We start from the raw sequence: 20,778 nt of genomic DNA, 5'->3' as shown, positions 1-20,778 counted from the left end.
GCTCCCGCTGGCCTCGCGCCCAGGCATCCTCACTACCCGGCCCCGCACTGCTGCGCCAAGGGCCAGCGCCCGCCGTCGGACTGGACCCTGGTTCTCCCCGCAGTGCTGCCGCTGGAAACGGGAATCCAGGGAACCCCGAGAGCCCCCGCCCAAGCCCTGCTCCGGAGAGACTCATCCCGCACCCGCCCTCGGCATCCCGGGAAAAGACAGCTGGCACACTGGCACAGGGTGCCCTCATCCTGCTCCGATCTCGCTTTAGAACGAAAGGCAGGAGGATGGAGGAGGCGGGGGGAAAAAGAATAAACGAACGACACAAGGCAGGAGTCCAATAAAACTATGTTTATAAATAAAAAACAAGGAGATTGGTGTTGTTTTTATAAAACCCAGTGGGTAGGGCAGGGCAAGGGGTGAGCAGTGGCCAGGGAGGCTACTGGGGACAGTCTGACTCCAGCGGGCTGAGGGAAGGAGAGGCTTTAGGGAGTCAGGGAGATGAACTGATGGTGCGTGAGAGCTGGCAGGGGGGGCTGCAGAGGCAATGCAGACTCCCAGAGAGCAAAATACAATTCAACTCCATCGTATAAAAACCGCGAACACAAGAAAGACGAAAGGAGGCAACGCTCATGGAGAAAGCCACAGCGTGGCAGGAGGAGAGGGCGCCGGGGCGCCAGCACCAACAGCAGCAGGGTCGAGCATGTCCATACTGTACCGTGCTTGGCCCTGGGCATGGGGAAAGGGCTGCCCCAGCCCCAGGCACGTCTCTGAGTACCCAGAAGTGGAAGGAAGAAAGGCAGGGAGCACTGGAGCAAACAGACTCAACTGTCCCAGCACCTGTGGAGACTGGGCCCAGAGGCCACAGTTCAGGCTGCAGTCTCAGCCCTGGAGAGCTCGTGTTGCCACCATGCACCTCTCACGGCCCAGGGAGAGTGGGGCTGTCCCAGGGGTTTGTCCCTCCCAGCAGTCAGGCCAGCAGCACTGGGCAGAGGAGAAGACAGACTCAGGCGCTTCAGAGGGCAAATACAGGGGACCTCCACGTTTCTCCAAAGCATGAAAGTGAACCAGTTGTGCCCCACCCTCGCCTTCTAACTCCGTCCAGGCCCCTGAACGTATCACATAGCTGAGCAGCAGCACGACAGCAGGAGGGAGAAGGCCACAGCTGCCACTGCCAGCCCCAGGCATGGGACAGCCCCTACAAACAGGACAGGCAGCAGCACATCACAGGCAGGAGGGCAAAGAGCAGGATGGAAGGAGCAGAGCTCTGCCCTTAAATCCCCCCAAAGAACCCCAGGGCAGGTGTAGGGCACTGAGTCACGCAAGAGACTGTGCACAGGCAATCACCATCTCTCTGGGCTGGATGCAGAGGTACAGCCCTAGCCCTGAGCCCTGGCCAAGGTGAAGGAGGGTCCTGCCATGGGGCAGTGTCAGGCTTGGACCTGGCCCAATATGTGGGCAAGAGAAGGGAGGCAAGAGGGAAGTGGCAGCACCTCTCCACTCCCTGGAGGCACTGAAGCCCTGGAACATTCATGCATTAGCCAAAAGGCAACTACAATGGAATTTAAAATACATATATAAGGCTGGTCCCTGCTCCCCTCTCAGGGCTGTGGGAAGGGCAGGGAATCTTCCGCAAGGGGGAGGAAAGAAGCCATCTTCAGCGCCATGCGTGCCCAGCGCCCCTGGAGCTCCGTGTCCTGCTGTCGGGCCACGCCACGCTCCAGCTCTCCCCCCCATGGGCGGCAGGCTCAGAGAAAGTCAAACACCCCGTAATTCTTTGCTGCTTGATAGAAGAAACACAAAAGGGTGAAAAGAAAGAAGAGTTGTTTAGGGTGGAAGGATTGAGGCAGCAGTGACACACGGGCAAGCAGCACAGGGTGCTGGGACGGATGCGGATTAATGGGGTTAGAGAGGATGGCAGGAGGGAATTACCATCGGCAATACACAAGTCTGGTGGCAGGATGGGCTGACAGCACCCAGCAGGCCTGCCAGGCCTGTCCACCCTGCTCGAGGAGGGATTAGAATCAAGGTTTAGTTCCATTTATTATTTTTTCCCTTTTTTTCTTTTCGTTATCAAGACGAAAAAAAATAAACAAACAAAAAAAAAACCCCAAAAAACAAGGGCTGAAGCCAGGGCTGGTCCTAGGAAACAAACGACAGGGATAGAAGGGGGAAGGAGGGACAGCAGACAGACAGGGGACGGGCGCTTCACATTACATCCACAAAGAACTCACTGGGGTTGCCCATGGCCATTCGGAAGGACTGTCTACTGGCTGTCAGTTCGGGGGGCACAGAGGCCAGGTCACGGCCCGGTGGCGCCCCAGGGGGCCCCATGGCTGACGGCGGTGGAGGCATCAGCAACATGGGGGGGCTGAAGAGAGGGGGGAGGCCGGGAGGCCCATACGACTGCTGGCTGTGGTGGCTGCGGATGCTGTGAGCCAGGGAGTGCTGGCTGCGCTGGCTGTGCTGGCTGGCCGGCACTGAGCGCTCGCTGGCCGCACGCTCACGCCGCATGCTGCTCCTCGTGGTGTGGTCCGATTCGCTCCCGCTGCCACCTGACTTTGACTCCCCGGTCTTCTCTCTCTCCTTCCTCCTCTCGCTGCCACTGCGATTGGAACCGCTGCTCCGGCTCCCTGTGAAGCACATGAGGCAAGGTTAGGCGCCAGCTTGGACAAGTCAGGAAGAATGGATGGAGCTCCTCTAGCCAAGAGAGGACTGCAGCACGCTCCAGCACAGCCAGGCCCCAGCACAGTCTGTGCTCTCAGTCTCCCTTCAGCAGTGAATCCCACGACCCCTCTGAGATGGCTTCTGCCCTGGCTTCCCTCACAGAGGGCCTTGCCTAAGCAGTCTTTCCCTGCTGCTGCCCTGAACAGAACATCTTTTCCTGCTGTACTGAACAGGACATCTGCCCACCAGCAGGCATATTTTAGTCCTTTTCACTCACCTTCACTGTGCTGACTGCCTGCACTGCCCCCTCCGTAGCTGTAGCCTGGGTCAGGGAAGCCTGGATGGGGGTTGTATGGATGAGGCGGTGGATACTGATATGGGAAGGCCATAGGCCAGGGTGCAGCTCCTGGGTGGGGGAGCGGAGCCAAAGTGTCCTGATCAGAGGCACCGCTGGAGCCATCATGATCATGAAGAGACAGATTAGCCATGTCTGCAAGAAAGCAGAGAACAGGGGTTAATCCAAGCAGAAAAACAACCATGTGTGGTGAAGCAGCTTTCTGTCCATTTTTGCTGATGGACAAGGACAGGATCTGCAAGAAGACACAAGAAGTTGGCACTCTCTTTGTTAGTCAGTGCCACCATTTGTGCTTCCTGGCTGAACAACTGCCAGGCTGCGGGAGTCCAAGCTGCCACTCTAATACAGAGACCAGCTTGGTGGGAAAGGACCACATCAGAGCTACAGCTCACCCTGCCAATTCCTTCCCCCATCTTATCTGAGCAGAACCCAGCTGCCTGAGCACCAGCCCCTTGCCAGCACTGAAATTTAGAGCCTGGAGACAGTCAGTTAAGACTAAGACTCTGCTATGACTGCCCAGGAGAAAAGATCACATAGTAGGTAACACTGTCAATGCTGCTTCCAACTTCACTGCCTCAGCAGCAGGATGAGAGAGCTGGGATATTCTTCATCACTCCCTTAACAGGGTTTGTAGAACAAGGGGCCCAGCTTGATGGCAATGTCTGTAGGTGTGTCCCCATTGTGTCAGCAGGGCTCTGCAAGACCACTAACTCTCCAAACTCTCCCTCCCACCCACGTCAAAAGCCATACTTCCACAGAGGTCCCCGAAGATGTAATAGCACTGCTCCGAGAAGGTGATCTTGTTCACGGTGTGTCGGATGTAGCCAGCCTTCAGCAGATTGCTGGCATATTTGCGGGACTCACGGCGGTCTGTAAAGCCCTCCACATGATGATAGAGCCAGTCTACCACATCCGAACCTGCCACCAAATATAGAGTTAAATTTGGCAAGAGAGGAGAGGACGGCAGCGGCTCTTGAGGCAGTGAGCCACACTGGAGCAAAGACAAAGTGTGTCACAAGGTTCAATTTGTGACTCCTGCGTAGTCAACAGTTTGTTTATGGAGACAAAGATGCTCCCTTGGACATATGCTTGAAAACGGTCCACCCATTCCCTAGTCCCTGCCTCTACTGCAGGCAGCACGGTCTCTTACCAATGAAGGCATTGGGGATGGTGATCTTCAGCCACATGCGGTCACGCACCTCGAGGCCTGACTCTGGTGAGGCCATGGCTTTGACAATGGTGGCCATGTCACTGTGAATGGACAGGTGAAAGTCATCGAGGCCTGTGGTGTGGATGAAGGAAGGTAGGCAAAGGTGAGAGAGGACAGAAGAGACAAGAGGGCCACATGGAAACATCACACACGGGAGGAATGGGCCAGGGAACAATACATCGCAGACAGCCTTGGGGTACATGCTGTGTAATCCCCCTTCCAGTCTTCCCATGTTATCCTTCCCAGGTCAGCTGTTTCCTCTTGGGCAAAGTCAAGGCAAGAGTCACAAATTTATACCAAACTCCTGGCTTGTTGCCTCACCCAAGCTCTCCAGACCCTTACTTTAGGGCTCTGTATACCAAATCATCCTAAACCTTCAGAAAGCAACCAAGAGCCCTGTGCTCAGCAGGACCCTGCCCCACTACAAGGCTCTTTGCTCTCAGCTGCCTCCTCTATCCTGCTCTGTCTGCTGTCTGGGAGGAGCTCTCAGTTGCTCCAGGGACATGCTGAATCCCTCTGGCTCTACATTCTCAGCAGCTAACCCCTGAGTGCCTGCACTGCCTTTCCTCTACACCTGTCACAGCCCCTGATTGCACACAGGCTCCTCTACTCTCCTCACATAGAAGGCTGAAAAATGTGGTATTAATTCTCTCAGGCAGAATCCCCACTGATCAAAGTGCCGGCCCAGCGAGAGCTGCCTCCCTCCCAGACCCTTGGCAGGGCAGATGAGGCCCACCCCAGCTGTCCCCAGGCAGATGTATTGCTCCCTTCACAGCACAGTGAAGGTGAGGAGGCCGTGCAGCGGGTGCAGCACGGAGGCACAAGGACTTACGTTCGGTCTCTGGGATGGAGCTGGTGATGGAGGAGCTGGTGGAAGTGATTGTGCTCATGGATGGACTCATACCGTACGCTGGGTAGGTGCCAGTCATCGCTGCTGTGTGAGACACCCAGGCTGCTGGGTCGATGGGCCTGATGGGCTCACCTGCATTGAAGAAAGAGTCAGTCAGCAGTTGTAAGAAATTACCACCTCGTCAAAACAACCTCTGGGGAGGGACAGGGACTCAGCACAGCCCATTTCATCCCCAGTATTTGCCGGGACTCACCCGGATCGGAGCATGGAGAGTCTGGCCCAGCCCAGATCCGCTGGGGAGCAACTGGGAGAGAAAGAAGAGAGGGAGGGTCAGCAGGAGAGGTGCAGAGGGAGAGATCCCCCTATGACTTATGGGGGGGGTTTCTCTTTCCTCTGGCGCCCCGAGCAAGTGACCTCCCTGCCCCAGTGAAACGCGTCCCCAGCGTGATGTGGGAAGGAGGGCTGGGCTTTATGGGCATTTTGGTCTGGGAATAGGACATAGCAGCTTCCTAAAAGGAGAGCTGAAACCCCATCAAACCCCAATTCAGTGCCCCATGGAATCACACACACAGGGGAGGAACAAGACAACAACCAAGTGCTTAAGGCAGGGCTCTCACATGAGCTAGGCACCAGCGCTAAGGGTGGGTCAGCTATCCACTTACTCCTGGGTAATGAGAAGCAGCCCCGCGGACTGGGGTCCCAGCATTTGGCCACTGTCAGGGTGATGGGCCTGCAACAAAAACGTGAGAGTTAGAACCAGAGCACAGTAACACAAACCCCTGCATGATGGGCGGATGCTGTGTGCCAGCTCTCTCCTGGGAGACAGGGAGAAGCTGCCAGTAAAGTGACCTTGTTCCCCTCCAGCTATGGGTTTCCCTAGTGACATGAACAAAATGATGTGACCCTGCTGAGGGTTGCTGATGACCCAAATAGAATCAGAGAATCACAGCACAGTTTGTTTTGGAAAGGATCTTTAAAGGTCATCTAGTCCAATTGCCCTTCAATGAGCTGCAGCATGGCATCCCCACAAATAAAGGGGCACAGACTCCAGTTCCCCAGAATTCCGTTGGCTGCAATTCTTGCATTGGACATGAAAACCCAGGAATCAAAGCAACACCAAAACCCAGAGTTCTGAGCTTCTGCAGAGGCACTTGCAGAGGTGGCTGGAAGATACAACTCACACAGCCCAAGCACAAACTGTGCAGATGTCCCTGTATGGAAGGAACAACCCAAGCACTCACCCCGGCTTGTGCACAATCTCCCTCAGCACCCGCACAGCATCATCGTTGCTCATGTTCTCAAAGTTGATGTCATTTACCTGCAAACAACACCAAGAGGTGAGTCCCACAGATGTGACCAAAGGCTGAGCTCCCCACTCAGCTCAGCCATGACTCAGCTTCCCTCTTCCAAGCACAGCTTCCTGGGTTTAGCCTGCCAAAGTTCTCAGGGAGGCTGCTGGGTCTTTTCTTACTGCTTTCCCAGCCCAAAGATGGAGACATGTGGGTGTGAAGTACCTGTAGGAGCATGTCTCCTGGCTCAATCCTGCCATCAGCTGCCACAGCGCCTCCCTTCATGATAGAGCCAATGTAAATGCCTCCATCCCCACGCTCATTGCTCTGTCCCACAATAGAAATGCCCAGAAAGTTGTATTTCTCTGCAGAGATGGAAAGAGAAAGAAGTCACCCTAAAGCATCAGGCACAAGCAGACCTAACCTCAGTAAAACCACATCCTAATGATGGTGATTTGCACCCCTGTCCCAGAGAGACGTCCTGGGACACGTAAACTCTTGAGAGACAATTTCTACAAGAGACGCCAGTCTCCTACAGTATTCATGTCCTCACTCCTCCCGCATGCGTCCTCTTTGCCCCCTCCCCGGTTCCCTCTCCACACCCCAGTCTTGCTCTGGAAGGACTGCAGGCTTCATGCACACCTCTCACTCACCCATATTCAGCGTGACCGTGATGATGTTCAGGGACATGGTGGAGTCTGTGATGCTGCTGAAGGATGAGGACTGCAACGTAAGCGAAACGTGAGGTGTCCTCCTGTGCCTCAGTAACATTCCCAGCCCTAGCTTCCTCCACTTGTCTTTTCCTTCCTGCCCCTCCTTGTGGCACCACAGCCACCACCCACAACTCCAGTCTTATGCTGGGAGCTTTGCAGAGCCAGAGAACAGCCATGGTCCTAATGACCTCTCTACAGCTGAGACAAAGCCTGCCGTCCCAGTTCTTGAGGCTACATTGGCTTGGAAAATGTTCACAGCACTTCTTGAAGTCTCAACACTTGGACATTCATCTGAAGCCATGCCCACAGCAAAAACAGCTGAATCCCTGAGAGCCCACCCTGACCTGCACTGCCCTCCCCAGGATACCAAGCCCCTCCCTGGGTACCCGCTCAATGCGTGGAGCCTTCTGTTTCCGTCGGCGTCGCTTGTGCCTTCTCATTAGACGGGAAGCACTGCTTTGCTCTGTTGAACTGCTAAACCTGCAGGCAAAAGCAAGGGTCAGCCCTTCTGCTGCCATAGTGGTGGCTCTGGCAGCAAGAGAGCCATGGAAATGGCACAGGGAATAGAGGACTTCAGGGGCAGAGGAGAGAACATGCACATGGGGGACAAACACTGCCAGAGGGGTCTGCTGGGTGAGACAGAAGCAGGTCTGAGCCCAGGACTACTGTGCCCCTGCCTCTCTCTCTTCTGGGAGTCAGGGGGAAATCAGTGTTCCTCCAAGACCCAAGCTCTCCTACCTGCTGGTGGAGTCATCTTCATCTGAATCAAAGAAGCTGGTGGTCTCCAGTTCGCTGCTCATGAGTGTGGAGGAGCTCTCATATCCACCCAGGTCTCGGCGCCGCTCTCCCTTCACTGTCCCATTCACCCTGGGTGCTGTGAAAAGACAAGGCTCAGTGGGTTTGAGATAAACCCCTCCCCTATGCAGGGCTCATGGCAACCTCCTCAGAACAAATCTGGCCACCAGTTGATCCCATCTAGTGCCTATTAATTCCCAGGCCACCCTGGGATCAGATCCATCTCCTATGGGATACCTCTTCTATCACTACAGGATGGGGAAGAGGCTGATGGGCCAGTAGGAACAATGCTGCTAAACTTGTGGAAGACTTGCAGCTGTTTCCTTGGTAGAGCAAGAAGCAGCACAAGTGGCAAGACTAAAGCTCACTCTGGTTCTCAGCTAAGAAGACAGAGGCACAACTGTCTCCTGCTCTTGGGGCTTCTACAGGAGATACCTCCTTTGACCCCAAAGGGTTCAACACCAAGCTCTGATGTAACACAGGTGTTAGCTCCTGCCTCCAATTGAGGCTATGGCCATTCTAAAAGCCATAGAATAGCCCTTTTGAGCTGGGAAAGTTCTGCAGAGCAGAGAAAGCTGCCCCAAGCCTAGAGCTGATGCTGCCACCACGCCTCAGCCATGTCCCTGCAGAGGTCTGACCATGTTACCAACACTCACCATGCTCAGGCCCGTCTGTCCGACGAGGTCGTTCCCTCTGCGATGACACCACTGAGTCTGTCTCTGTCTCATTGTCCAAATTTTCCCGACTCCCCCCAGTGTTAGGGCTGTGATGAGATAAAAGCAACAAATATGTCCAACAGGCAACAACTTCACAAGGCTCTCTCTGCCTCTGTCCTGACAAACACAAGGTTCCAGCTATCAACTGTCTCCTTCTTGAGGGACAAGAACAACTATAGCACATCGATGAGTGCAGAGCAAAGGACTGGGGATTCTGGGCTGGCTCTTTCCCTGCATTATTTTCAGCAGCCCTTGTTTGTTGAATAACACACCTCCACTTTAGATCCGCTCCCAGCCCCACTCTCCTCCCTTCTTGCTGGCTGTCATCCCTGACAATTTGGGTAAGAGTGTCCCAGCCTGGTCTGGGATACTGGTTTGGATTACAGCAAATGCACCATGTGTCCATTGGAAACCAGAACAGATGTCCATGTGACTTACTGGAAAGAGGGGGGCCTGGAGTCTCCAATTCCTCCTGTGCGCTCCATGGAGGGTGGCAGCTCTGTCTGGTTATCAGCACAGACCGAGCCAGCATCTGAATGGGAACCCTCTGCAGACACCAGCTGGAGGGATGAGAGACAGAAAAGGAAACTGAGAAAACATTTATAAGAGTGGCCAAAGGAGCTGGCCAAAAGCCTGCCTGGCTGGCCCAGGATCTCATTTCTGGCAGTTGACAACAGCAGATGCCTGGGAGCAGGTATGGAACAGGCCAAGCATATAGCAACATTTCCCCCTGAGGTCTTCCAGACACTGGCTATTTGTGGCTCAGGAACTCCTGACCCAGCAGTGAAGCTCAGGTGGGTGACAGCCATGCTTGGACACTCTGACATCACCTGCACACCACACCACACACTCAGGTAACCTTTAGCACACATCCTGAAGCAGGGACTGGATTCCCCCAGTTCTCACACTGGAAAAGGCAGTTACAAGTCATTCTTTTCCTCAGCTCTAGCAGCCTCTACACTTCCGCCTTCAAGCTGTAGGATCCAGTAGGACTTTCACTCTCCCAACCATCAGAAGCTGGGGGTAACAGAGCTCAAGGGCCAAGTTTTTTTATCTTTGAAAAAGACTCTTGAAACAGGCTGTTTTTCTGGCTTCCATATGTTCTTCGCAAACTTGCAGGCTGTGTTCAGCTTATTGGCTTGAGCACAACCTTCAGCCCATCTCTGGGACGCTCAACGGATTCCCCAGTGCAGAAATTCAAGAAAGGATTAAACCCTAGGGACTCTTTATACCAGCCATGCTGTGGGGCAGCCCATACATATCAACACACTGTGATTCTGGCTCTATCATAAACCACCAATTTCAGAGCTCAGGGAATGAGCTAGAGACTCTCCCAGGGGCCACAGGCTCACCAGTGGAATGAAACAGAGGACAGCCCACATGAGCTGTTCCCCAAAATTGCTCCTTGTCTAGATCTTCACTCTCCCTTACTTTCAAGCAGTAATGAACTGGGCTGATCCCAATAGGGCCAAGCAAGAAAGCAACAAAAAGCCTCTTCCTTGATAGAGGCATTCAGGACCTGCAGAGCAGAGGTGACAGGGCCCAGAAAGGATCTAACAGAGGTGAGGGATACCCACTGTTGCTCAGGACAGAAGAAACATGAAACATAAACTGGAAAAAAAAGCTGATAGCTGCTGTCCAAACCATAATATCCAGCGTAAATTCAGAGGCAGCACTACTGCTTGCTGGAGAGGGAACCACATCTGCATGAATCCAAGAGCAGATGCCAACTCAGATGCTAGAAGCACAACCCATTTATATAGGTCTTGAGTGCTTCACAGCATTACTGATGAAAGAGCTGTGCCCTGATCACCTTCAGGAACTGGGGAAACCCTCATAAGGGGGGAATGGACCCCACAGATCATCATTAGTGTAGCAGATGAGAGGTCTACTGCCAGAGACTGGCAACAGAGACCGGGATGTAGCTGGGGCAGGGAAGACAGGGCAGCCTTGAAAAAGCTGTAGCCAAAGCAGCAGACAGGGCAGAAAGCAGCCTCAGGTGTCAAAAGCTGCAGAGCCCGTCCCACAAGCCCCAGGACAAGCCCAACGGCTCCTGCTCTCACAACTGTCTAAACAGCTCTTGTCTCACACTCAGGTCAGCTTCTCTCCCACCAGCAATCCCCAGGCACATGCCCGGCTCTGCTCCTGGCACCTTCCTGGTGACTTGTCTTCCCAGGAAAAATCCCCCTCCCTAAGGGCCACGTCCCTACTCTGGTAGCCACTGCCTGGGAGCACAGGGTAGAAAAGATGCTGAAAGTGGCCAGCATTGCCTAGGGAAAAGTCCTATAACACATTATGCTTGAAAATCTCAAGGCAACATCAAGCAAGTAGATCTGGACAGAGGGAACCAGCCACAGGCAACTGTCAAACAGCAATGAGGAGAGTTGAGGGGGTGTTCCCAAGCAGGCAGGATTGATGCTATCTTCCTCTAACACTCCCAAGGCTAGGATTTCCTCCCAGGAAGGTTTTGATAACCATCCTGCACTTTTCCTGCCTCTTACACTGTCAGGAAATACTTGGATTCAAGCCCCCATCTTTCCCTGTTGCTAAAATTAGTACTGAGTTCCTAAAATAGCATCATCCCAGCCTGTCTGTCAGAAGCAGCAAAGCAAGTGCTCCCCTCTCAGCCCCCAAACCACACATGGACTAGGAGACTCTCAGCAGAGGTAGAAAAAGGGATCATCAGGTGCAGAAAGGCCTCTGGGACTGCCGTTACCCTTCATGCACAAGGGCTGGTAGTGATGCTCACTCTGGGCACAAGTTCCCTGTAAGGATCCAGCCCAGCAGAGTAGCAGCATGGTGGTCACACCAGACAGACCCACACCAGATCTGTGCCACTCACACTGAACAACCAGAGAGCTCCTACAAGGAAAGCCAGCAGCTGCATGGATATGTGGATCACAAGGAAAAGCACACCAGATAAAAAAGGAGAATGGGAATGGATTTAGAGACTCTGGGACTCCCCTTAGGGCAGGCAAAAGCAAAAAGCAGCTGGAAAGGGTGGGCTGGGAAGACATCTTGGGGCAGATGCAGCAGCAGCGGGATGGATGCAGAGGAATGTGTGGTGGCCAAGAGCCGGACACGGGCTGTTTTCCGAAGGCCCTGGATAACCGCTAGAGGGAGGACGGCAGGCGTCCACCCCCGCCTCTTTGTGCAGGAGCCCAGCACAGCCTTCCCTTCCTGCTCCAGCCTGTACCCTGCTCCCCTGGCTGGAATCCCAGCAGCAGCTGTGTCGACAGTGGGGTACCTGCCTGTCCATGTCACTGTTTGGTGCAGGGACAGAAGCAGAATTAGGTCTGACCTAGCCTGATTTGCTGAGGATTTTTACTGTTCAGGGTCTGCTTAGAGGCCTCTGGAAAAAGGCACTTGAGTCTTGGCTCTGCTCCTGGTGTAGATCCACACACCCTCATCAGCACAAACTCCAGCTCAGCAGAGGGAAAACTGGATGATGTACTCTGGAGACTCTCCCCCCACTAACGGAGGGTCCCTGTGGGGACAGAGGGAAGCATGTGAGCAGGGAGCAGAGCATGTGCATGGCATGGTACTGAGGGAAAAGCTTGTCCTGCAGCTGCCCAGGCAGTACCTTTAGTCTTCAGGGCAGGCAAATCCAGTCCGCTTCACCAGCACTAAAGTCACTTAAGCCCTTTGCGCCAGTCACTGGAGTGGGACTTTCCTTGGAAAGCTGACCCTGCCATAGGGGCACAGGGGTTATGCTGTGGACAGGCCATGACCATGATCTCTGCTAGGCATCAGTTACCATAAGTTCTTCATAGAGGTATCCCACATCTTCCCTGGAACAGGGGACCCAGCATCACAGAGCCCCCTCTCCAGCCGAGGGACTGGAGTGCAGAGATCCAGCTCATCAGTTTCATGAGCAGCCAGCACACCAACAGTGCAGAGCAGTCCCTGTGCCTTACTTGGCACTCCACATCAAAACGGTGTTTTTTGGAGAGGGCACAAACAGGCTGAGAGATACCAAAACAAGGGGCTTGCTTACCCACGACACCACTCGGCCGTTGAAGCAGGGAAGCTTGGCATTGTCATCCGAGATCTCTTCTTTCACTACCCTGCAGAGGGGAGAGGAGGCAGTCAGAGCAGGGTTCAGGACTTCAAAGGAAAAGGAGACTTTCCCAGATGGGTATTTGCACACAGCATCAGGCAGCCCAGGTTTGGGGACAGAGAAAGAGAGGACTGGCAGCTCTCTCCTGCTGCCAGGCCACAGGTTCCTATACCCACAGCCATGACTGGCAGACTGAAGAGGAACCAGACATAATAGCCTTTCTATGTGCATGCAGCTGTTCCATTCCCCAGTTCACATTTTAATCAGTAAAACCAAAATTCAGTTCATATCCTAGAATCATAAAATCATTTAGATTGGAAAAGACCTTTAAGATCATCCATTAGCCAATTTAAGTCCAACCATTACCCAAGAAGTGTTAAGGCTACCACCAGACCATGTCCCCAAGTGCCACATCTACATGACTTTTAAATACCTTCAGGGATGGTGACTCCACCACTCCCCTGGGCAGCCTGTTTCAATGCTCAACCCTTTTGGTGAAGAAATGTTCCTAATGTCCAATCTAAACCTTCCCTGGCACAACTTGAGGCAATTTCCTCTCGTCCTGTTGCTTCCTATTTAGAAGAGACAAATCCCCACCTGGCTACACCCTCCTTTCAGGGTGTTGTAGACAGTGATAAGGTCTCCCTGAGCCTCCTTTTCTCTAGACTAAACACCGCCAGCTCCCTCAGCTGCTCCTCACAGGAGTTGTGCTCCAGACCATTCCCCATTTCTGTTGCCCTTTTCTGGACATGCTCCAGCACCTCTATGTCCTTGGAGTGAGGGGCCCAAAACTGAACATAGGGTGCAAGGTGTGACCTCACCAGTCCCAAGTTCAGGGGACAGTCACTGCCCTGGTCCTGCTGTCTACAGTACTGCTGACACAACCCACAATGCCACTGACTTTCTTGGCCACCTGGACACACACTGCCTCATGTTCAATCACTGTCAACCAGCACCCCCAGGCCCTTGCCCACCAGGCAGTTTCCCAGGCTGCCTTTCCCTAGCCTGCAGAGCTGTGTTGGGGTTGTGACCCAGGTGCAGGACTGAGCACTCGGGCTTTGTCAAATCTCATACAACTGGCCTTGGCCTGTCAATCCAGATTGTACAGATCTCTCTGCAGTGCTGTCCTACCCTCCAGCACATCAACACTCCCACCCAGCTTAGTCATCTGTGAACTAAGTGTGCCCCCAATCCCCAAGACCAGATCATTGATAAAGATCTTAAACAGGACTGGCCCCAGTACTGAGCCCTGGGGAACACCACTGTGAGCAGCCAATGGATGTAGCTCCATTCCTGATAACCTCCTGGGCCCAACCATCCAGTTTTCTACCCAGGGAACAGTGCACTTGTCCAAGCCATGAGCAGCCAGTTTTTCCTGGAGAATGCTGTGGGAAATTGTGTCAAAAGCTTTACTAAAGCCCAGGTAGATAACAACCACAGCCTTTCCTTCATCCACTGTGACACGTTGTCACAGGAGATCAGGTTGGTCAAGCAGGACCTGCCTTTCCAAAACCCATGCCAGCCAGGTCTGATTGCCTGGCTGTTCTGTACATGCCCTGTGAGGGCACTCAAGATAATCTGCCCCATGACCTTCCCTGGCACTGAGGTCAGGCTGACAGGCATGTAGGTCCCTTGGATTCTCATTCTGGCCCTCCTTGTAGATGGGCAACACATTTGCCAACTTCCAGTCACCTGGGACCTCCCTGCTTGACCAGGACTGCTGGTAAATGACAGAGTGACTCAGTGAGCACTTCCATCAGTTCCCCCCCTATCCTTGAGTGGATCCCATCTGACCCCATAGACTTTCATGTGTCTAAGTGGCATAGCAGGTTGCTGACCACTTCCTCTTCAATTACAGGGGCTTCATTCCGCTCTCTGTCCCCATCTCCCAGCTCAGAGGGCTGGGCACCCTGAGAACAGCTGATCTTGCTATTAAACACTGAGTCAAAGAAGACATTAAGTACCCCAGCCATTTCCTCATCCTTTGTCACTGTTTCCCCCCACATCCAATAAAGGATGGACATTCTCCTTAACCCTCCTTCTGTTGCTGACATTATTTGTAAAAACATTTCAGTTGTCTTTAACAGGAGCAGCCAGATAAGCTCCAGTTGGGCTTTGGCCCTTCTAGTTCTTCCTGCATAACCTCACAACATCCTTGTAGCTCTCCTGCGTTGCCTCTCCCTTCTTCCAAAGGTAAAATACTTTATTTTTTCCTGAGTTTGAGCCACAGCTCTCTGCTCAGCCAGGCCATTCTTCTTCCCCACTGGCTTGTCTTTCAAGCACATAGGGACAGCCTGCTCCTGCACCTTTAGATTTCCTTCCTGAAGAATATCCAGCCTTCCTGGGCTCCTTTGCCCTTCAGGACTGCCTCTCAAGGGACTCTATCAACCAAGTCCCTCATCAGCTCAAAGTCTGCCCTCTGCAAATCCAAGGTGGCAGTTCTGCTTATCCCCCTCCTTACTTCTCTGAGAATCTAAAACTCTTACCATGTTGTGATTGGTGTGCACAAGACAGCCTTCAGCCATCACATCACCCACAAGTTCTTCTCTGCTCACAAACAACAGGTCCAGTGCGTGCCTTCCCCAGCTGGCTCCCTCACCCTGTGTATCAGGAAGTTCTTCCACACACTCCAGCAATCTCCCAGACTGTTTCTGCTGTACTGTATTTCCAGCAGAAATATTTCTACCAGTTTGTTTATTTCTAAAGAAATACATAATTTAAGCCTCTTTATAATGATCTGAAAGAACTACAAACTATGCCAGAGATTTCTAATAGATGAAAGTGAAATACATTAAACAGGTTGCCTACCAAATGATACTGTTGCGTTTTAATTACATACATAATATTTCAACATCACTTCAAGCTTTATAGTTGTGCCATAATGTCATGTCCCTGCATTACAAAAACAGCTACATTATTATCAGCCTTCACAGTGAAAGAAGCACTAACTTTTTTTTTTTTTATCCCAGGAGTAAAAAAAAAAAAAAAAAAATCAGTTTTCTTTGGAGAAACAAAGTTTATTTTTTTCATTTTAAATATCACTGGACCCCTAAATACTTCTTCCACAGAGAATCTCCAATCAAAAAAACTTGCAAATTCAGAAGATTCAAATACTACTATCTTTGATAAATTTAATACCAAAATAAGCTTTACCAAGCTCATTTCCTTTTCTACCCAATGACAACATTTTAAGCACACTTATTCAATACAAAGATATATTACAATTAGTTTGTGGTACTATGTTCCCCCTTCCAAGCTAGATCTAGGGTAGCTTGACACATATTATGCTTAAATCATGAAGCAACTAAAGAGTGAAAAAAAATCATGGGGGGTTGGAAGTCCAAAAAAGAACAAAGTAAAGAATGTGAAACCAAGAGAAATTATGTATTAAAAGTCAGTAAATTACAAGTATCTAACACTACTCAGAAGTGGAATCCTATCAACAGCTCTGGAGAGTCCCCAAACCAGTCCCCAACTCACGGAGAAGTGAAGAGGATTCAAAGGTGGGACATGAAGCTGTGACCCGTTGCCCCAGAGTGCCATCAAGTCACAGCACGCTGGGACTTGGAGAAACAGGTGCTCTGGGCTCCTGGCTGCTGCGCTCCCTGGTGTGCCAACGGCTGCCCCAGCTGTCCCCAGAAACAGGACACAAGGCTTGCCAACACTCACAAGGCATCAGCAAAAAGCAAATGAACAGTGCTGGAAGCCTAGACCTGGGGAGCAGGCTCGCTACACCCAGCCAGCCCCACTGGTTGCACCGGTGTCACACACGCTCAGCAAAGGGCTGTCCCACGGGGTGAAAGGCAGCACGTCACCAGGCCTTTGCTGACAGCTGGTACTCACAATCCCTGACAAAACTGGAGAGGCAGCAAAGGGACTGCACAAAGGCTACCCAGCCCCAGAAGGCACAGATGAGGAGGTCATGGTTTGAGCAGTCTAATCCACTCCCAGGATGTGTGTTAATTCCTCTTGCACAGATGGAGAAGCAGGAAAAGCAGGAAAGGAGCAGTGACGATGGATTAAAATCCTGCTATCTTAATGCTTCTTCAGCATGTTCTGTGCCAGCCCAGATGAATGTCAAATACAGGCAGTCCCCTTGGGACCCACCCTCTTTGGTGCCCACACCAGCCCTTTCCAATGCAGGCAAGTTGTCGTCTTCTCACTTCCAAGTGCACACACACATACACCCTGCCCTGGCTGCACTAGCATCCATTCATACTGTCGCCAGCAGCCTGGACTGCATCCAATTCCTAGAGAGAACTTCAGGCAGAGCCAATTTTCAGTGCTACATGCTGCCTGCTCAGGGACACAGAGCCCTGCCTGTGGGTGTAGGGACAGGGTGATATATTTGCTGGGTCAAGGTGACCAACCGCTCAGCACAAGTCAACTATTCCACTTTCAGTGGGGACAGAGGAAACCAACCTCAAGACGCACCCATTCAGCCTCAGCTGCAATGCCTGATGGAGAACAAGCTCCCTCTGTCCTGAGAGCTGGTCCCCCCTCACTCTTATTACCCTGCGGCTGCCCCAGACATCCCAGGGGTCAGCTCCACCCCAGAGCAGTTTTCTCCCTCCTTCCCCAGCCACTACATTATTTATCACTATTTATCACCCAGATGCCAGAGCACAATGGCTTATATATTTAGACTCTACAGAGCAAAAACTGATAGTGCTGGAGTCAGGCACATGCAGAGCAGGAATATCTCTGCAGCGCTGCTCACATCTGTCACCCCTAACACCATCCCAGCTATTCGTGCCCTGCATTCCTTTCCAGCCTCAGCCTGAACTGCAGCCTTCCTCCTCCATTCCTTTCCAGCCTCAGCCCTAGCTGCAGCCTTCCTCCTCCCACCTCTCACCACTCTTCCAGTCACACTTCTCGCACGGACACGACCGCAGGTTCACACGTCAGAAGCCACTGAGCGAGCAGCCTCTGGGGGAGCTGTGAGCAGTGCCACGTTTTTGCTCCGCGCTTGAACGGGGAGGCAGCCATGAGATGAAAATGTCCCGCGGATGTGCTGGCAGAGAAAACCATCCTGTGAATGTGCTGGGAACAGCCCCCACCTGATAGGGTCTGAGCGGAAATCCTGAAAGAGCAGACCCAGAAGGAGTTCAGGCTCTCTCGGTTCTCACCAAGCCTTTCCTTTTACCAGAAGCCAGGGAAAACATCTGCCTAAGGCTGATTTCAGAGGGACTGCTTTGAGTTTACTGTAAGGTTTTGAATGTTCCAACGTCCTGCTGGGGGCTGGGTGCAACACGGCTAAGAATGGTGGCCAGGAAAAAACTGTTTCATGTGGAGGCAACCCGAGCCTTGCCCAGGCAAGTACAAGTCCAGGACCCTCGGTGCTGCTGCCCTGCCCAGAGAACTGCTCTGCAGCCGGGCACTCACCGGCCCCCTTCCCATGCTGGGGCCAGCAGACATGCCGAGGCCAAGCTGCAGCTCAGCGCCTGGCCCGCAGGCCCAGAGCTCCCCGGCACTCATCTGCCTTGAATTTTCCAACAAAGAGACCTGCGGGAGGGAGGAAGGAGGGAGGGTTACAGAGGAGGCAGGCCGAGTGGGCGGATGATTCCACCGCCATCCCCAGTGACACGGGGCCAAGCCGGGGGGAGGAGGAGGAGGAAGAAGAGGAGGAGGGGACGAGGCTCTGGCTGCGCAGGAGCCCGGCTGGGGTGTGCGGAGGGGGCTGCCAGCGCTGACACAAGCAGCACATCTGCTCCCATGCAGCTGGGGGAGGGGAAGGGACAACCCCGGCAGCAGGGAGGGAAGCAAAGGAAACCCAGCTCCAACACTGGCTCCATCCCTACTCTCCCACCAGCTCCTCCTTTGGAGCCAGCAGACCCTCTCCCCACGGCCTGGGAAGATGCCATGCTCCCAGTTTCCCTCCCTCTGCCTTGCCGGTGGGAGCATCTGGCAGCCTCGGACATGGATGCAGAGGCGAGTGAGGGACAGGCAGGCAGATGCTGCCTTCTCCGGGGAGTCCCAGCCCGGCTCAGGAAATTAGAGGGTATTTTATATCACAGAGTCATGTCCTAGGAATGAAGAGAAGGTGGGGAACAAGAGAGTATGCAGAGGAAAGAAAGGAGGCCATAAACCCCAAGCAGCGGAGACGGCCATGCCGTGTCAGACCCCGGCTGCGCACACATCACCAGCGCAGCTGCTGTGTTCCAGCCTCCTCGTTTCCCTTCGGTGGCCTCCAGCCTGGCTGAGACTGCGGATGCAAGCGAGTTTCTAGCTTCAGCCAGCTCTGGTCTCTCCTGAGCAGCATCCACTAGCCACAGCAAGATCCCTGCAAAGAACTCTGATGGAGTAATAGAAGCCCAGCAATAGAAGAAATTCAAGGGGGATGGACAAAAGCTTCCACAGGATTTGAACCCCAGATTTGGAGGCAGGCTTGGAGCTCAGCAGCAATTACTGCTTGTCTCTGGCAGCCCTGTCCCCCAACTTGCCTATCTAAGGGCTTGCAGTGGGGAGAATACTCAGAGAGAAGAAGTCACAGACGTGGTGGCAAACACAAAAGCTGAATCAGAGGGGTCAGTACCAAGTAGGGAGGTAGGGCTGGGGACTTCTCAAACATGTTGGACAGCTTGATGGCCAGGATGCAAAGACTGAGAAGACAACTGAGCGGTGACAATTTTACACAAAAAAGATGCAAAGTTAGTAGAGCAGATGAAAAAAGTAAGATGTCTCCTCAATTATTAAGAGGAAAGACCTTTACAGAACAGTGACGTTCTTCCCAACAGTGCAAAGCCCAGAAATTCAATTATAAACAATCTTCTGTTACAACATTCCAGAAGTGCACAATTAGGTTGGTCATTCCTGTAACCTTAACAGCCTCCATCTGCTACAGCTCACAAAAAAGGAAGAAAAATATCCCAACCAAACAAAAAAACATCAGGAGACACTTCTACCCAACAGCACAAGCTTCAGGGATTTACACACTAGACATGTGATCTCATTTTCAAGACCTGTTGTACACTCCCCTTAGGGCAGGGATGTCTTGCTTCCAAATGATTGTACAGATTAATAATGCTGCATAGCAAAAGGAAGCACCTTGATGTTTTACTACTACCCAAATATGAGCAGCTCCTGGCGCTAGAGCAAAATCCTCCCCTCTTCTGTAAGACAATGTTGAGGCCACAGGGATGAGCTCTGCAGCCATTTCACCAGAAGAAAAAACTGGACAGGGCAATTCTCTACGAGTGTTGGGATTTCAGTTGGGAAATACATGCCTGTTAGATTAAGTCCAGACATGTATGTGTGTTTCCCATGGGGACGCAATTCACCCAGGAGCTACAGGTCCAGCCAAAGAATACACATGGCAGTGATCACACGTCTATCTGTGAGACCTCGGGCTTTGCAGGCAAACAGGACGCATCAAGCAGGATTAGAGGATATGAGCTGTCTCTGTAAGCCAAGGCACTCTTTGGGTCTTCCTCACTGTGTTTTCACCTCCTGTGCAAAGAGGAGTACAAATTGCATGACACTGGGGTGAGAAGGGCTCTCTGACCATAAACAGACTGTCACTCTCCCGTTTAATTCCCCTTCCAAGCCCCCAGACAGGGTGTTCCGCACCGCTCCTTTACACTGCAGCACAAGGTAAAAAGGGAAACACAGATTTGTAGGTGGTTTCATTCTGTCAAACCTTCCCCCCCAGAGGAGCTGCTTCCTGTCCCTGCACCCCATGTGAACATGAACTCCTTTGCAGCACTGTCTTTACCTGGCGTACTTTTCAAGAATCAAGAAGCACACAGCATCTGTTAGCAGCTGTCCTACTACCACAACAATAACACACCTCTGCATTAGTGTAGGAATGGCTACCCCTGCCCTTCTAACAAGTACAGGGAGCATCACAAGGACTCCTCAAAGGTCATTCCATTTTTCCAAGCTACTACCTGCACTCCTCAAGAGTAGGCTCTTTCATTTTCAGAGAATGATTTGGATTGGAAAGGATCTTAAAGATCATTGAGTCCCAAACCCTCTGCTATGGGTCTAGAGCCTCCCTCAACCATGTTCACTTCTGCTGCCCCATAGCCTCCTCATGCACCACCCCCAGCTTTCAAGAGCAAGGGCTGAACAGACATCCAAGATGCCGGCTGTTTTCCCTGAGAAACCCTCACCAACATATTTGCAATCACTCC

At 52.5% G+C, this 20,778-nt stretch overlaps 1 protein-coding gene across 3 annotated transcripts in view; it reads right to left on the bottom strand.

Moving 5' to 3' along the window:
- Nucleotides 1-324: 324 nt before the first annotated feature.
- The window catches only part of DVL3 (dishevelled segment polarity protein 3), a 34,257-nt gene continuing 13,803 nt past the window's right edge, over nt 325-20,778 (bottom strand). Inside the window, exons 2-16 of one of the 3 annotated variants that reach the window (XM_066193468.1) lie at nt 12,581-12,650; nt 9,022-9,143; nt 8,524-8,630; nt 7,811-7,946; nt 7,459-7,552; nt 7,013-7,082; nt 6,585-6,724; nt 6,312-6,388; nt 5,733-5,800; nt 5,324-5,374; nt 5,053-5,202; nt 4,161-4,292; nt 3,761-3,928; nt 2,933-3,145; nt 325-2,621 (exon numbers count right to left, since the gene is read on the bottom strand). In XM_066193468.1, coding sequence (XP_066049565.1) covers nt 2,197-2,621; nt 2,933-3,145; nt 3,761-3,928; nt 4,161-4,292; nt 5,053-5,202; nt 5,324-5,374; nt 5,733-5,800; nt 6,312-6,388; nt 6,585-6,724; nt 7,013-7,082; nt 7,459-7,552; nt 7,811-7,946; nt 8,524-8,630; nt 9,022-9,143; nt 12,581-12,650 — 2,023 coding nt within the window. In that variant the 3' untranslated portion in view covers nt 325-2,196. Of the gene's footprint in view, nt 2,622-2,932; nt 3,146-3,760; nt 3,929-4,160; nt 4,293-5,052; nt 5,203-5,323; nt 5,375-5,687; nt 5,801-6,311; nt 6,389-6,584; nt 6,725-7,012; nt 7,083-7,458; nt 7,553-7,810; nt 7,947-8,523; nt 8,631-9,021; nt 9,144-12,580; nt 12,651-20,778 lie in introns of all 3 variants that reach the window. The other 2 variants (XM_066193469.1, XM_066193470.1) reach the window with 2 other exon arrangements.

Source organism: Chamaea fasciata, unplaced genomic scaffold, assembly GCF_029207755.1.
Source record: "Chamaea fasciata isolate MVZ Bird 193981 ecotype frontalis unplaced genomic scaffold, bChaFas1.0.hap1 SCAF_11, whole genome shotgun sequence".
Classification (NCBI taxonomy): Eukaryota; Metazoa; Chordata; class Aves; order Passeriformes; family Sylviidae; genus Chamaea; species Chamaea fasciata.
Note: the sequence above shows the minus strand (reverse complement) of the source record. Positions and strands in the feature narration are given on the sequence as shown.